The 19,033-nt window shown below is 37.0% G+C and overlaps 1 protein-coding gene across 1 annotated transcript in view; it reads right to left on the reverse strand.

Annotated features, from left to right (window-relative positions):
- Positions 1-18,331, reverse strand: part of kuz (zinc-dependent metalloprotease kuz) — a 68,934-nt gene extending 50,603 nt beyond the window's left edge. Inside the window, exon 1 of the mRNA XM_034974184.2 lies at positions 17,797-18,331. Coding sequence (XP_034830075.1) covers positions 17,797-17,857 — 61 coding nt within the window. The 5' untranslated portion in view covers positions 17,858-18,331. The remainder of the gene's footprint in view (positions 1-17,796) is intronic.
- Positions 18,332-19,033: the final 702 nt, after the last annotated feature.

Genomic DNA, 19,033 nt, shown 5'->3' on the forward strand with positions numbered 1-19,033 from the left:
GTGTCTCTTTAAGGGATAAAATACGCAACGAAGAAATCCGTCGGAAAACCACAGTCCGACATAGCCCAGAGGACTAGCAAGCCGTAGTGGTACACCATGTCTGTCGCAGAATATGCTTAACACTTGGAAGTTGGGACAGACGTGTTCTAAAGTGGAAACCGCGTGCGGGTAAGCGTAGTGTGGTACGACCAGGCTCCAGCCCGCTAGACCGGCTATCTTAAAAAGATGGCAGGAATTTTGTGGATGGGGAAGGCGGAGGACCGTGTGTGGGTAGCGCGCTACACATGTATTCAGCAATAGACGCAAGGCGTCCTGTACGTGTAACGACTGTCCAACGCATCAAGCAAAGTTACCATAAAAGCTTAAAAAAAACCGGCCAAGTGCGAGTCAGACTCGCGCACTGAGGGTTCTTTACTACAATCGTATTTTATCGACATTTTGCACGATAGTTCAAAAACTATTATGCCTAAAAATAAATAAAAATCTGTTTTAGAATGTACAGGTAAAGCCTTTGCATATGATACCCCACTTGGTATTGCAATCTTACTTTGAAAGTCGAAAATAGCAATATTTGTTCATGAACACATTTTAATTTTTTTCTTGTGATGTAACCACAAATGCACGGTTTTTAGATTTTTTTCCTAATTTCTGCTATAAGACCTACCTGCCTGCCAAATTTCATGATTCTAGGTGAACGGGAAGTACCCCAAAGGTTTCTTGATAGACGGACGGACGGACGGACGGACAGACAGACAACAAAGTGATCCTATAAGGGACCCTAAAAAGAGAAAAATACTATTTTAACTAATATAAAACTTCGCCATTGAAAGATCTAAAAGTGAGCAGCAGTTTACTACGAACGCTTTCAATACTTAAAATGCTTAAGTTTGTCAACAAAGCCTTTGAAGCCGCTCAAATGTTTATTATAGTGTGGCAAACTTTTCATAAATGTAAAGAACGAAACCGCCCAACAGCCCGATTTTACTCTATCGTTAACCTTAGTTTATAGTTACTGCACAAAGCAAGTAAGTAATTTGATCTAACTAAACTTTAATTAGGGGCGGAGGCCACTAACGTCCGTTTCCTTTAGTTATATATTCTATCTTTAATCTGTCGAAGTACCGATGCACTTTGAAGTTATTCATCAAAAATTTTAAGAACTGCTATGACAATAACAACACTGCTAATGGACAGATTACACCTACCGAGTACAGTGGCGAGTCAGTGTCCTCGGCCGAGTACTCGGTTGGTATAAACACTTACGAGTGCTCGGCGCAATTTCGAAATACGTATACGGCCACCACAGCACTGTCTTCTCGGTACTCGGTACCGGTACTACTCGGTAGGTGTAATCTGCCCATAAGGAATAAATCTATAGATTGAATAGATTGGATATAGAAAATCTAAACAAGTACGAGTACTAAATTTACATTAGCCAGAGCTGCTGTCTGGGCAGACCATTTATTTTATTTTATATTCAGATACAAGTTAGCCTTTGACTGTAATCTCACCTGGTGGTAAGTGATGATGCCGTCTAAGATGGAGGCGGGCTAACCTGGAAGGGGTATTAAACCCATACCCCTTTGGTTTCTACACGGCATCGTACCGGAAAGCTAAATCGCTTGGCGGCACAGCTAAGCCAGAAGGGTAGCATAAATGCACTGCTTACCCGAGTTGTAATAGCTCAATGCATATTTTCATTATGACCTGCCAGTAAACAGATTCCTACCTAACTAATGCCTACCCTAGCTTCAAACCCTGTGCACGCCACTGGTGGTAACTAGCCACGGCCAAAGCCTCCCACCAGACCAGACCAGAAATTTAGAAATTATAAAATTACAAACCCCTGCCGGGAATCGAGCCCGGACCTCCATTGATTTATTAACTAAATCAATGCGGACCTCCCACTAATAAGACCACAGCACTTAAATGGATTCAAACATCATAAAATCCAAAAATGACAACATAATTACATATTGTTCGATTTGTAACCCTTTGGTCTACATGACATCTACATAGTTATCTAGGTAATGTAAGCATGATCGTTACTGTAAATGGTATCAAGTTAGCAGATAACGTATAAGAATACAACGGAGTCCTATCGGTATTTCTGTTAATGGCTCATGAATCATGACCCTCGCTTGAATCATATCGACGAGGAAAACAAGACCACAGAAAAAATAATATGGCTATTCAAAGTTAGTAAACATTTCTGTTTCCTGAAAAAATACAATACGTAAAAGAAAAAGTACAATAGAGGTATTCACTATATTAGTTACTAGCTCATGCCCGCGACTTCTTCCGCGTGGACTACACAAACTTTAAACCTCTATTTTACCCACTTAGGAGTTGAATTTCCAAAAATCCTGTCTTAGCGGATGTCTACGTTATAATAGCTATCTGGATCTGCAATCTGCATGCCTAGCTCGATCCGTACAATAGTTTGACCTTTGCGTTGATAGATCAGTCAGTCAGTCAGCTTTTCCTTTTATATATATAGAAGATAATATAGATTTTAGAGGCAATAGTTTTGCGAAATAGTGTCGAAATTTTCAAAATGGTTTGTGTATTGACTATTGAATAATACTATGTTTCAATGCTCTAAAAAAATTCAATAGCAAAACTGTTTCCAATCCTAATCCCAGCCAAACCACAGGTTTAAACTGGACATTATTTTTCAAACGAATTATTTGGGATTTCGTGTAAACTGCAAACAAACGATAATATTGTGTGTCGGAAGCATCGATGTGTCCGCAAATCGCAACGCAGTCTAGCGTGACGATCGACCAATCGGGGACTGTCGGAGGAATGTCAGAGTGCCAAATCGCACTTCCACAACAGACTAAAGTCTAGACTCTAGAGAGTCTAGACGCACGTCTCCATACTATACTCGTAAAATGTAAACTATGCATTCCAGATGACTTGATGGTCGACAGTAGGTATCACTCCGTAACTCACGTACTTTACCTTAATTACCGCCGAGATTCTTGCTGGTTCTTCTCGCTAGGAAAGACATTCCGAACCAGTGGTAGATGCATTTGACGATTCAAAAGTACTAGTAAAAATTTAATTGAACAAACATTATTTTATTATGTATTTTTATTTTACCGATGTTTAGTATCACTTTCTTACTTTCTACACGAGCGACTGTCCAAAAAACCGCGTGTAAGGTTTTCACGGCGAGTTTCTTTATTCCATAAATGCCTGAACAGATTTGGATGTATGGTGTATCGTAAGAATCGTTACATCATCCCGAGTAACACTAGCTAAAAATTTTTGAATAAAATCCAATATGGCCATTTTCAAAAGTGAACTTTTTTAGTTTTTTTGGCAGGGCAGTCGTGTTTTCAATTTTTTTTAATTACGACTTGTTAAATTAAAAAGCTTGGTAGAATAGAATATTAGTTTAAAAATTACTCATTTTAATATTTCTTTGGCTATGGCAGGCACTTACAATTTCTTTTGTAGAAAAATAACAGAAAACATTTGTAACTTCTTACGATTTAACGCCAAGTACAAAATGGGGAACGCAATGACAGTATGACGGTTTATCAACATAATTGAAATGCATAGTATGACTTCAATCGCCTACACGCCGCGATACTATAGTTGGTTGCCACCTTTACAAAATGTAGAGCATTTTAAAACCCGGCGGATTTTAATTACTGGTGGATTGTAAATAAATAAAACCTAGGCTATTTTGCAGAGCCTTTCCTCGCAAACACTATTACAGGGTATTGCAAAAATGCGAATAAAATCTCATTGAATAAACACAAAAAACTGGCCTAGTGCGAGTCAGACTCGCGCACCGAGGGTTCCGTACTACGGTCGTATTTTTTCGACATTTTGCACGATAAATCAAAAACTATTACTTATGCATAAAAATAAATAAAATCTGTTTTAGAATGTACCGGTAAAGCCCTTTCATAGGACACCTCACTTGGTATATATTTCACTTTAAAAGTTGAAAATACTAAATTATTTGTTCATGAACACATTTTAATTACTTTTGTGACGGAACCACAAATTCACGGTTTTCGGATCTTTTCCTTAACTTGTGCTATAAGCCCTACCTAACTACCAAATTTCATGATTCTAGGTCAACGGGAAGTACCCTATAGGTATTCTTGACGGACACGACAGACGGACAGACAGACACGACAGACAGACAGACAACGAAGTGATCCTATAAGGGTTCCTTTTTTCCTTTGGAGGTTCGGAACCCTAAAAAGCGAACACGGAGCAAAATTCGCATCCACTTCAATATTGCAGGATCGTAAAATCTGCCGAAAAGTTGAACTCCACTACAAAATTCACTAATAAGCTTTTAAAAGCATGAAATAAATGCATTATAATATATTATAATGTGTATAACGTTTAAGGTCACATGTTACATACGAAAATGATTACTTAACTATGAATAAAAATGTACTAACTATTATGAAAAATGCAAGTCAAATTTATATTTAAAACGTAGAGTTAGCAACGCGGTTCCACTCATAGTTTTCGTAATTCATAGTGAAAGCGCTCTACAATATACCTAATTATACAACCATAAAAAATGAAAAAGCACGTCATAACCAAACAGTGAACACACGAGCCACAATAACATAATGTTTATTTGTATGAGTCATGTCTGCAGACAGTGTGCAGTCACGTACTGTGGAGGATGAAGGCGTCTGCTCGGTTTGGCTCCGTGAGCGGTCATAATTCAAATACTATGGCGTCTTGGCAACGCACTAAAGTAATTAAACCTTTGGTATCTTTGAGGCGTGAGTCAATGTTATTATCTTAAGGCGGTGACCGAGACGGCTGGCGTCTCCGACAATTCAGTGTGTTAATCAAAGAGTCGTCGTCTGTTCACTGTTAGTACTCATACATGACGGCGCTGCTTTTTTCAACGAGCCCCTGAGCTAGCTAACAAATCTATAGTACACGACAGGTTCAAAAGGCAATCGGGGAGGGAACGCCCCGCACACCCGCACAGCCAACACGGTGCGGGCGAGCGCGGGCGACGTGCGGGTGTGCGGGGCGTCCCCCAACTCATGCCCTGATTGCCGTTTCGAGTCGCGGACTATAGACGTTTTCTTTATCGCCATTTGATAAGCCAAACTGTGTGTTAGTTAACAGATTGCAAATTAAAGTCCATTGATGTTTGTGGAGAACACGCAGGCGTGCAGGATTTCTCTCCTCACGTTTTCTTTCACCGTTAAAGCATTCAACATAACATTCATAACATTCACAACATTCTTGAGTAGGAAGTATTATCTTTAATTTATTGATGTTTGTTTTTTATTTTGTCACATATGTTTGTAAATGTTGTATTAACTTATAATTGGCGACTGCACTTAGTAAGTAATATTTTCAGAATTAAGTTTTTTTTAAAATGTATTAGTGTAAGTAGCCGTTAGTTAATTTAATAAATAAAATAAAATAAAACATAGCTTCGGAAAGTTAGAGGTGCGTGCATGGGATTGAGCCCCATGGGATTGAGCCCTCGACCCTCCGAATATAAGGCAGACGTCTTAACCACTAGGCTATCACCGCTCAAAGGTGTGGGAAGTCTGCCAATCCACAATGGGCCAACATGGCAGACTGCGGCCTTCCCATTCTGAGAGGAGACCCATGCTCATTAGTGGACCATGATGATGTTTGTGATTTTATCGCAATATTTCATGTTCAGAAATTAGAAGCTATCCGAATTCAACCAATTCTGGTAAAAATAATAAAAATGTAAAACCGGTAGATAAGTAAAAATAGTAAAAAACGGTTTCTAACAAAGCGTTAAATTGTGTCTGGCCTTGACATCGTTTATAAGGTCTGGTGATAATCGTTGGGTTTCAGAGCAACACGTCTGAATCAATGAAATTGCACGCCTCGATATTCGAGATACGAAGGAACAAAAGATTAAAATCTAAGTCGGACCTAAGATGGCGTGTGTTGAGTCGAGTCATGCTCAACGGAGCGTGGCCTTCCAAGGTTGTAACGCGATTCAACTCTTTGTCCTCGAGCTAAGCCCTACGTTCAGGTTTTTAACACAGGAACCATTTACCTCGACACGACCTATTCCACTTAAATACAGTGTTGAAAGATTTCAAAATATTTTTCTTTATGTTCTTACGTTTAAGTCCTATTAAGTAAGTAGAGTTTGAAACTGTTATCATCCATACTACTTAATTATCTAATAATAATAATAAATAATAAAAAATATATTTATTTAAGAAAACATATTTACAGGTTATAACAAATTCAGGTATAATCAAACTCGAAGCTTGAGTTTTTCTAATATTATAGTTGCGAAAATATTGCTGTTTGTCTGTATGCTAGCTTTTCACAGCCCACCCTTTAACCGATTTTGATATTTGGTCTGAATCTCTGTAGATAGCTGGTATTTCGGGGTTAGATATAGGCTACTGTGTCTAAAAACAAAGAGTTCCCCAAGAAAAATAGAGGATTTTCTAAAAACCTAATTCTACGTCGTGGATGAAGTCACGGCATCAGTAGTCTCACCTTGCATTTCGTGTACTATAGGCTACTCTTTATCCCCGGAAAATCGAAGAGTTGCCTTAAGATTTGTAAAAACCTAAATCAACGCGGACGAAGTCGCGGGCATCATCTAGTCATTTATTAAAAATACCAAGTCCATTTTATCAATAAAATAAAGCTCCAGTTACTCAATTAAATACTAGAGTTTCAGAACACTACGATCCTTTACTTTATTGAATTATTTTGTACCAGCCTTGACCTGACGATGAGTGAAGACAGCCTCTTTTAGATATTTTTCATCTTTATATTTAAGTAAGTAATTTATGAACAATTTATTGAAACCGGAAGTTCAAACTTTGCATCAAATGTAATATTACTCAGGTTTTCCGTGCTTACCTATATTGCTTGTCAGGAATCTTTCGAGTAGTGGGAGCGAGCTTTCTAACGATCGGATTCAAGTCGACTTTAAGCTACGTAAGAACACTAACACTATCAGAAATACAGTAAAAACAATGTAAGTAATATAGAGAAAATCAGCGATTTGAAAATTTGTGAAGCTATAGACAATGAACAATTGATCTAAGAACAATGCTTCTTTTAGGGTGAATTATAAATTTTATAATACTACTAACTGATTATACGTAGTCTAATTGACATGCCGCATCGATGAAGCTTCTAATAAGTTTTTATCTTTCATTGCTGATTTTGATATGTTTTCAGTCCATCGTCTTTCTCTTAAACATGCTTCACTAAGCAGATGATCTATCTATTTTATTTAGTGATAAACTGAACTTTCCATTTCCACTGTGACATTAAAATGAACTTTCCACTGTGACACAAGTTTTAAATAAATGTACGATTACGCCCGATTATGTAACCTACTAGGTAAAATTTTAGAAAAGAGAGCAAACTTCTCACACTAAGTGCTTAATTGTCATTAAGTATAATATAACAAAAAGTGCAGTTAACTAATACAGTACTCTACTACTCAACTACTCGGGATGAAATTCAAAACAATACGATTAATTATTATTTAGAAACGAAATAGATAACATATCAAAACTGCTTGTGAAATAATTTAAAAGTGGCCAAAACCGTGGGAATAGCTAAAACCTGTATAAATTGTAGCTAAAGTTATCGCGGTCAAGGTTTTTTCGATGACCAATTAGGTACCTAGCTTATTTTGAAAATTCTATATATTACAAATCCTTTTTTCTACGCTTGTCTGTTCAGTATTATAACTTGGTGTCACCCTCACCAGCCACATTAATAGGTATATTGCGATGGATCTCTACGCATCTTACAAAAGTTCTTTTTGATTGATCAGCGCCTTTTTCCGTCCTCATTTATGACGTTGAAACGGGAACACTGACAAAGGGCTTGATCCAGCAATTTAAAGTCGCTCAGCGAGCTTTGAGGCCTAGGTGTGTTAGGAGTTTCTCTGAAGGATATGCTTCGAAATGAAAAGATCCGCAGGAGAACCAACGTCGCTTAGCTGAAAACATCAGAAAGTTGAAGCGGCAGTGGGCAGATCATGCTTGGCGTAGGAGCGATGGCTGTTGTAGCCGAAATTTCTAGATTAGAAATCGCGTACCGGTTCAACGGTGAAAAAGATCAGTCCAGCGCTAGTTGAGCCATGAAAGGTAACAGATAGACAGACCAACTTACATAATTTAATCAATCCATCAACAAGGAGCTCGGCTGGATTTATTAAACTTTGAAATCATTTTAGCGAGCGAATAAGCGACAGAATTTAACTTTTAGGGATTAAAGCAACATTCGTGTTGAGTGTCCTCATGCTATTTCGCTTTGATATTACATTCAGTTATTACCTGGATGTAGCTCAGTGAGGCGCAAGCTTCCGTTACGATAGACATTAAGGAGACTTCAGCGGCATAAGAACTATCAAATGTGGGGGGACTGTCGATAACGCGAGAAGTTTCAGTTTAACTACCACCCGCCCCTACTGAATAAGCTGTCGTCTATAAGGTGGATCCTATTTAAGGAATATAGCTTTATATATCTTTACATTTGGAGTAACCACAGACTAACAACTAAAGTAGCTAGTTATTAAAACTCTATGTCTGCGAGCCTGACTCGCACTTGGCCGGTTTTTCTGATTTGTTATTAATTTTAGTAGATACATATTTATTTATCAGATATTTCTGATTTGTTATATTTATTTTAGTAAGTATTTATTAATTAATCTTTAAGGTTGCCTCAATTTGTCTTAAACTTTCGGCCTTTTGTGGATCGTTATGACCCTTTCCTTTTGTCCTCCCTATAAAAACATCAAAAATCCCCTCAGGCAGTTTAATAATAGCTTTCAAGTTACAGACACCCAACTCCCTTGGTCGAGGATGCTTAATTACGTCATTTAATAGTTCGCAATAGTTATAACTATAAAGTTATAGGATTAGTAAAGAGATTGTTCATTGAACTAGAGTTTGCAGTAACTAGCAGGCACAGTGAACTAGAATGAGGGAACTCTCGGTTTGATCCTGAATCGACGATAATATGGTGACGTAAAATAGGGCTACTTTACTTTAGGGCTACCTGCTTGACGCCTGACAGTGACGTCGAAGCCTCGACTTTTTGTTAGAGTTCCCTAACTGTCGTGAACTATGCCGCAGGTCTATAACTGATTTAAAAAAAAATTATAAATCGTAGATTGCTCAAAGATTACAAGTATTTTCCGTTTTTCACCCTGTGAATCAGCGAGGGCATTGAGAGTAAGATATGATGCTAGACTATAACAACGTTGCATAATTGCAGATAACGACAATGCACCGGTGCTTTCGTAACATTTTTTAAAATGATGCCGTTGCTTTACAGATTTTAATTGCTATAATACTCTATCCACGGAGAAAAGATAGTTTAGGGCTTTTTCTGTTACGTAATTCTTATACGAATACGACTTATACGAACGAACCAATCACTAATGAAACATAGTTTCGTTAGTGATTGGTTGGTGCCTCAAAATGGATAACGCCCACTGAGTTTTTAGGGTTCCGTATCTCAAAAGGAAAAAGGAACCCTTATAGTTAGGTAGTTAGGTATCAGGTCAAGGAATAGCCCAAGGAAGGAATAAATCTGAAAACCGGAAAAAGTGGATTTGTGGTTACATAACAAAAAAAAATTTAAATGTGAAAAAATAATTAGTATTTTCAATTTTCAAAGTAAGATAACTATACCAAGTGGGGTAGCATTTGAAAAGGCTTTATCTTTATATTCTAAAACAGATTTTTATTTATTTTTATGCATAATAGTTTTTGATTTATCGTGCAAAAATAACGAAAAAAATACCCGAGTACAGAAACCTCGGTGCGCGAGTCTGACTCGCACTTGGCCGGTTTTTGGCCGTCGTCGTTTGTATAAGATTACTTAACAGAGAGATCCCTGTGCTAACTTCTCTCCGTGGATAGAGTATTGTACTATCCTGTCAGTGTCGTAGTCATAACAAAGTCTGTCTGTTCGATTATGAGTTATAACTTATAATTCCCCATATCACTGTTCGCAGTGTTACCGGATTTTGCGTCGCTCGCTTATGATGACTGATTAGGAAAAGCCGCTTTGTAAAGCTGCGTGGGATCGTAAAACCTAACATTCAGTTTATCAAAATGTTCTACAATTGTCAGCTTTATCTTTTCAAAATTCTTTTGTTTGACTTGTACGTATATTGTCATTCTGACGGAATTGGTAACTATAACGCATACAATTCAACTCCTCACGCGCCATTTTAACTTTTTGTGTCTTTCATGTCAAAAGTACGATTTTAGTCCTTATTTTAAAGGTGAACCGTACTTTTGACATAACAGTTGACCCATAGAGTTACAATGGCGCGTGAGGAGTTATTTTGTACGGACTATAACTGATTTTTCAGCTGCTTCCGAGATACGTATCACGCGTATCACACAATGCATTGCTAAAGGTTGAGTTCGACACAATATGGTTAGTTTCCATCGTGTTACTTATTGTACATTTACTTAGGTATAAAAAAAATAAAAATTACTTAATCTGTATAGTGCGTATACTTACCTACAGATTTCGCGTGTTTAGATAAAAAATGTAGATAAGAAAACCAGTGTCACACATAATCGTTGATCATGCAAAAGACACGGTTGACGCATCGAGCAGAGCGCGGGCTGTGACGGTGACGGGTGCGTTCATTGAACCACTCGCCGAGGTCACGACCATCGTGACGTGTGTTGCCTGCAAACGTTTCCTGCGCGCCTGGTCACCACGGGCCACCAAACTCAGCTGCCAAACTCCCAATAGGTATCTCTGCTTTTTACCCACCTTCGCAACGCAAAGGAGTGATTTATGTGTTCATTTGTCTATAGTTATTACACCTATGTTTAGTTTTCGTTCCTTTGTTGTGGCGCTTTAGACTCTAGAGACTAAACGCGTGAATCGATTTTAATTATTCTTCCACCACGTTCGTTGAACCACTCGCCGAGGTCACGACCACCGTGACGTGTGTTGCCTGCTAACGTTTCCTGCGCGCCTGGCCACCACGGGCCACCAAACTCAGCTGTCAAACTCCCAATATCTGTGCTTTTTACCCGCCTGAGCAGTGTGCATTGTTTCTGTTTTTGTTCCCTTGTTTTGCTAGAGATTAAACGCGTGGACCAATTTTAATGATTCTTACACCAGTAGCAGTAGTTGTCTTAATCTTGCAAATCTGAATATATTATATAAAAGGAAAAGGTGACTGACTGGCTGACTGATTGACTGATCTGCAACTGAACTGCAACGGAGCAATGGATCGACGTGATATTTTGCGCGGGCATAGTTGAAGACCTGAAGAATGACATAGGCTACTTTTTATCCCGGAAAATCAAAGAATTCCCATGGGATTAAAAAAAAACCTAAATCCACGCGGACGAAGTCGCGGGCATCAGCTAGTTAATAATAATAATGTCTTCCCGATAGAATTTCGGCCACGGCAGCTAATCGGCTATAGGTATAGTATCGTCATCATGATCAACCCATCGCCGGCTCACTACAGAGCACGGGTCTCCTCTCAGACTTAGAAGGGTTTTGGCCATAGTCTACCACGCTGGCCATGTGCGGATTGGTAGACTTCACACATCTTTGAGAACATTATGGAGAACTCTCAGGCATGCAGGTTTCCTCACGATGTTTTCCTTCACCGGTAAAGCAAGTGATACTTAATTAATTAAAACGCACATAACTACGAAAAGTTAGAGGCACAGTGCGTGCCCGGGATCGAACCCCCGACCTCCAATTAGAAGGCGGACGTCCTAACCACTAGGCTATCACAGCTAGGTATAGAATATATTATAAGAATTTTTAGCAACTCAACATGAACTGTTGAGTTGATAACCAGTATCTCAGGATAAAAACGCAGGTGTCACCGTCTATGTCCTGCCCCTAATCACGAATCCTGTAGAGCGAAAATATCTCTTAAGCCCTCGAACCCATTTCTGCTATTTTCGAACTCATTTTATACTTTAGGATAAATGGTTTCTTCTTATTTATCGGTGACATATTTTGGTTGACTAAGATCGCATTTGATGTTAAGGAAATTGAAGAGAAAGAGTCATTTTTTATTATTCTTTTCTTAAAGAAAAGCCCCAAAATAAAATATAGAACAAAAAATCTGAATCCACGCGGAAGTCGCGAGCGTCATATCTCTCTCAAACTCGGTCAACAAATCTTTACATTATTTTATTTACCACTTCTCTAGGCTCTAGGTCTAGCCCTGTTATAGCTAAGACTCCCAAGTCCAAACTACTCAAAAAAATAACTATTATTGGCGAACGAATTGAACTATTTATTTCGCATGAATCAAAAACATCAAAGCAGCAGGAATATTGAACAATCGCAAATGACGGAGCATTTACCTTGTCGTGAAATTAGTTACGGCCGACTGGGCTTCCAAGAAAGATTTATACTGTGGAGCGAGTAGACTGCAACCATCACTTTGTGGCCGGGTGTGCGACATAACGACCTCTCGCTTTTACCGATACCTGCTTAATTAAACAAAGCCTGACACGCCTCGCCTGTTCTTCTTTTCATAGGATTAATTAATCATCCTTTGTGGAAACACTGGAACCTAGAGGTATAAAAAGACCAGGTGCGAGTCGGACGTGTGCACGATGGGTTCCGTACCATCGTACAAGAAATAATTCTTCTTGTTATTTTTAAATATTCGTGGCTGCCATTGTGAAATCTTTATTATTTGTTGTTATTGCAGCAATAGAAATACACATTCTGTGAAAATTTCAACTTTCTACCTATTATGGTTCATGACAGCCCACTGACTGACTGACGGACAGCGGAGTCTAACGGCCGGTTCACACATGTCTCCGTTTTACTGTTCCGTTTTATCGTGTACGTTTTTTTCGTCGATGGCGTATGTAGTTGTACTGTGCCATGTTTGAAGTCGCTCATACAACTACATACGCCATCAACGAAAAAAAAACGTACACGATAAACGGAACAGTAAAACGGAGCCATGTGTGAACCGGCCGTTAGTAATAGGGTCCCATGGGCACCCTTCGGGTACGGAACCTTACAAATGGATACGCCGCACGACTGGCCGCGACAGCTTTAATTTTGTGCAACTAACAATGAGCAAGCTGTTTGCAGCAAAATAAGCTTTGTGGATTTTTATTTTTTATCAACCGCGTCATTTCCCGCGACCACGCCCACGTAAAATTATCAAGTAGGTATTTTCAGGATTCCGTAGTAAAACAAGGAACCTTATCTACAGTTTCGCCCAGTCCGTATCTCTATAGGTCTAAGCTATTTTAGAAATAAACTTAAGTATAAGAGCTGTAAAATTGAATTTAGAACAGTTAGCAACACAGAGGCATACTAAATCAAAATAAAGAAAAAAGATTATTCTGGGGAAAAACTTTTTTTTCTAAATATTATGTATATGAAAAGTCCCTGAAGTTCTTTGCTTGTTAAATAGGTAAGTAATTATAAATCCATTATGAGGTTTGGGAAAACTATCGTTTATGAAATAATAACCGCCAAAGTTATTAGCAACTAGCACGACTACGGAAGCACCTACCTTTTGCGTGTTCTGCTGAGTTTCTGACACACACTTGACTAGATTTAAAAAACTTATATTAACTTTATAAAAGCTAAGGGGGTATAGCTTAGGAATAACTTAGGAAGGTGGCGGGACTCATAACAGGGCATAGCCCACTAAACAACCACATTTTCGTTATAGGTGTCACCGATAGTCCTCTATGCAGGCCCTGCATGAAGGTAGATAAAACACCGACGTACGTGCGTGGCAAAACCAACCCCTCTCCATGAAGCCCTCGGCAACCTGGGCGGTCTATTCGGCTTCTGGAGCGAGCATGGATGGAGTGAAGACTTCGGCGGGGAGGGGGAATACACGTACAACAGACGGAACCGTATAAATGCTAAAACCAGCCCAGAGAGAAGAAAGAAAGAAAAAAAGGCTAGGGAGATAGCTGTTATTTACTCTGCTAGTTTTACTATATTAATAATTATATGGTTAAGTAGGTACTTTTTTCTGGCTGTGATTTAAGTTGGTAGGTCTTACTAAAATTACTTAGGGAAGTACTTACTTTACTATTATAATTATATATACAATAGGTATATGTTTTTGAATATGATCGCCTATTGAAGAGCCTTTACAATTCGTTACTTAATGACTGCCTACTCTAGTGAGTGGTCTTAATGACTGGTCTAATTGATATTATGCCAATTAGGACTGCCAAGCTTCCTGACCATCATGTCAGAAGTTCTAAAATTAGACGAACAAACAAACGACTTCGCAGTTATCATTATAATTATGCCAGTATTACATAGAAGTAAATAAGTTACTTACTTAATAATTATAAGTAAGTATGTGCTTCATTTATTAAAAATAAGTCTCAAAGAGTGAACTACGTAGCTCTGCTCTAAAAATGAAATACGAAATGACAAAGTACGAACCTATGGAGCGTTTTTGCAAAGAAAATTATTCATTCAGAACGTTTATCATATTCACCAAGAAAAATAACATTCACTCAGATTGGAATCTCATTATCTCCTAAGGGGAATACGTTGTCGATAAAATTCGAACCTCCATAACCAAGTAAATAAGTTATTATTAATATGTACTTACTTATAAATATTTTACAGTAAGTACCTACTTAAGTTCTGTGAATAAAATAGTTATTTAACTAAGTACTTACTTAAGTGAATACTTACTTAAGTAGGTACTTTAAGTAAATTATATACTTATTTATTATTTTAAGTAATAGATACTTAAGTGCTTTTTTCTGTTCAAATCTGGTTTGTTTCCTTCCTTTCCCCTAGTTAGTACAAGTTCGCACATATCGATTGTATATCCTTTGTTAGAGAGTGACTGATTTTCGCAAAGTTTAGATCTTCGAGTTTCGTTTTAGAAAGCCAATTGTAATAAAATATATCTATAGTAATGTAGAGGTTATTTATTTATGTAGGGATACTGAATAGTGAATGCAGCGCTGTTACTGTGCAGGACAAAATAATAAGCCCCTCGTTGATGTATGAAGGCAATCTGAAGAATGCAAATAGTAACAAGTGGATACTTCCTCTTGACACATGTCTTTTTCTATATTTATAGCACAAAATATATTGTTAAAATGTATGAATACTGACTCAATCTATATAGCCCATAGCGACTCAATAAACTTTCACCTAATCTTAGGTCAGTTTTCTTACTAAAAAGGAACTTGTAAAAGTTTTATTTCAGAGAAGACAAACAACACAAACTTTAGACAGACTTATTGCTAACTAGTAATTCTCTTCTAGGAAACTTAGGTCCTTCACAAGTTCATTCAAGATCTTTTGACTGATCTCGAGGAAGAGAGCTAGGTAGGTACCCGGAAAATATCTTGAGTATAAAACGGCGTAGTGGGGGAAAATTGGCGAATACAGACAAGCACCAACTTATCTATACTAACAAAGTATATTATAAAGAGGAAAGATTTGTGACTTTATGCAGAAGTAACAGAAGTATAAATAGGAAAGATTTGTTTGTTGTTGATGAATTGGTTCAACTTTGAAACTACTGAACCGATTTTGATAATTCTTTCAGCATTATATAGCTACTTTATCCTGAAGTAACACCGGCTGCACCGGCGGCTAGGTGCGCGAGTCTGATTCGTTCTTGGCCAGTTTTTTGAATAGGAAGAAGTTTTCAAGACGCGTATTTTATAAAGACTGAGGGTTGAGACCCCTTTCGATTAATAATCACGGTTTTCCTAGTTACCCATCGTTTTTGATGATAATAATTAAGGAGGTACAGCTTGAACTCTAATACAATATATTGGCATAACTTCTAAGACATTCAGATAAGTAGGTGTGCTATGAATCAGATATTCCAAACTGGTTTTGTACAGCCTATGGCAATTCTACATTTCATTAAACATTGACAGAACTGTGGTAAGGGTGAAAGTAGCACAGCATGAATTGTGATCAATGTGTTACTGTACATAAACATTTATGGACAATAATGATATACCTAACCTAATATGGAGAGTGAAAATATATTGATGGTTAATTAACTTGAGAAAATGTCATGGGTCTAAAATTATTGCTATCTTTTTTATGGGCTCCACATTGTAAAAAGTACTCCAGGTAAGTAATTAGGCAAAGACTGAATTGTTGTTAACAAAAATTCTTATGTTGGAATACTGAAATATGTTGAATGGTTGACCATGATCTTGCCGTGTTCGAAATATATAATATGACACTTTAATGGCTGCAAAGTAAAATATTACAAATTAATAATGTATAACTGCAGTTTTATTTATAGAGGGCAGTTGTCAACCAACCAGAATTTTAAAAGATGATGTGATATCTTTTTACAACCTCTTTTATGATTATGATAAGTCGACTATACACATCTCCACTCTGCTTAAATGAAACTGGGCCTAAGGGTTTGCAGACACCACATTAGTTAATTGGTTTGTAGTTTCAAAGTTTATTGAACAAATAACAAATCTTTCCTCTTTCTAATATTTGTATCTAATGAACAGTCACATCCATTTTCAATAATCTGATGGTAATCTGGTTGGTCTACACTGTGAGACTTTGAACTTTGTAGGAATGATTGTGTTAGATCTGGTTGTAAACATTTTGTTTGTTTATCAATAAATGTGTATTATTTTACGAAATGGAACCAGCCCCCCAATTGTGTAAGAAAAACGTATTCATCGTTATCGCCATTGTCATCAAATTCTGCCCTTTGATTGGCTGTGAAAAAAGTAAACAGCGAATCAACCTATCAAAGGGCATAATTTTTTGACGATTAGGATAACAATGAATACGTTTTTCTTACACCATCGGGGGGCTGCTTGGGTCTAAAAGTGTTAAGTTGGTCATGAAGAGGCAATGTAAAAATTACCGGGCCATGGCAGAACAATGTTTGGGAAACACTGACCTACTTCATTCATTACGTTAATTATTATCTTCATTGTCCTGAATCACATTAGGTACCTGACTACTTACCTGTTAAGAAAAATAGCTATCCTAAATAAAAAAATTAGCATATTATTTTAGCTGAAAAACCAGCACTATTTGACAAACATCTTAGTTTAATCGTAACCTTGATGTTATTTAATTATGAGTTTTTGCTGTTAAAAACGATTACTCAGTATTTGAATTGTAACAAGTAAATGAGAAACTATGACTAACAGAAATTTGTTTTTACATTAAGATTGCCTCACCTATTTGACTCAATTTGCTGTTTTTTTAATCAAAATAATTACATTGTTAGTATTACAATCTATCTTATAATTATTAATTAATTACAGTTATAGCCAGTTGCAGTGGTGTAACTATGCCATTACAGGCCCATGGCAAATTCATCGGATGGCACCCTACTTCAATATAAAGAAGGTTAACCAAACACTGTAGTTTATGTTTACTAAATCACTAGATACATACAAATGCTATTTAGTATGATTGTATGGATTATTCGTGGATTTCTTCATTTTCTAGTAAGCTAAAGTAAAAAATCAAATGATGTATGTGTACTCTTTCAGTAATCAATGAGCAATGCAACATAATGGAATATACTCTCAAATAAATGGGCCAGAACACAGCTCCATAACAATGATTTATTGACACAACCCAACTCAACAAAGACTAAAAATTTCTTTCAATCTATTTATGATTTTATTACAGTAAAATGACTTAAGTGAACCTATTGTGGGTAACTAATAATATAACAATAATTCTGTGAATAATTCTGACTTTGATTCTCGTTTTTGTTGGTTTATTTCATTTGTTGTCAATATCAAGCATATTTATTAAAGAAGCACTTACCACTTTCTATGTAAGGAAAGGCGAGGAGCAGAAGAATTATGTATCCAATTTCACTAAACATTGTCGCTTACAAACACACACTTTTGGTATCACTAAGCCATCGCACACACAGCTGATTTTCGAACCACACAAAACCTTTGTCTGTTTTCGATGGAGACGCATGCGCGTGCAAACAGTATTTTTTATTTACATTACAACAAATCTTAATCTTAAATAGAAAACTGTACAAACACGCCTAAAAACACCACTATTCCGATCACTGTTGCATCCACGGTTTAGCTTCGGTCGAAACATTAAATAAATAACAAAATTATTTTCGTCCTCCTTATCTTAATCAACTGAGAAAACGTAACTTATTGAGTTCTAGTAAACAATATAAATTAAAACAATTCCACTTTTGCATTATCGAGCCATCTTACTAATATTCACACATTTATTACTAAGTTTTATGTACAAAATGACTGCAAAGGCATTTTCTGTACTTTCTGAGCTCGACTGACATATTGGAATTTTATTGATGTTGCCATTTGACATTAAGAATGTCAAACTTTGGGGCTGGGCACAGGGCAGCCATTATTTTGTCGAATCTTTAGTTTATGGTTTAATAAAGGCGACCCTACACTGTTCCTGTACTAAGCTGAGCAGGCAGCTTTGCAATAAACTCGAGTTGATTAGAAATTAGAATCGATTAGAACAGAAAAACTATATAGCTGGAAATTAACTTTAGTTTTCTTTCGATAACTGTTTGTAAGTCATGCCCTGGTGGAATGGTGCTAATATACTAGAGCTGCATTCCAGCGCTGAACAGCTATTAAAGGTTGATTCTTTCCACAAAATTAAATGAGTTTTCGCCAGTCCCTCTCCCTACTTCTTACAGCACCAGTTAACTTTTTCATTGCATTCGTAAAGCTTTGCCATTCCAAAAAGTTTTCCGCTATGGTAGGATTAATAATAAAAGATTTTTTTATAGCAAAAATAACTTTTATCGAAAACTCATATCGTTTCTAATTTACAATGAGCAGTGTTTTTATGTATAAGGCTTATAATATTTTATTAATATACAATATTGTTGCAAAATCCGATATTACAAAATATAGGTAAAAATCTTATTACAATAATTAGCTAAATATAGTTTAGTTTCTGTCCTATTTGTGGACTTGGCATTTTATTTCCCTACCAAATTCAGCATAGGTTTAATAACTGACTTGTACTCGTATAATATTATTGAAGCCATAGT

The sequence above is a fragment of the Maniola hyperantus genome, chromosome 12 (assembly GCF_902806685.2).
Source record: "Maniola hyperantus chromosome 12, iAphHyp1.2, whole genome shotgun sequence".
NCBI lineage: Eukaryota > Metazoa > Arthropoda > Insecta > Lepidoptera > Nymphalidae > Maniola > Maniola hyperantus.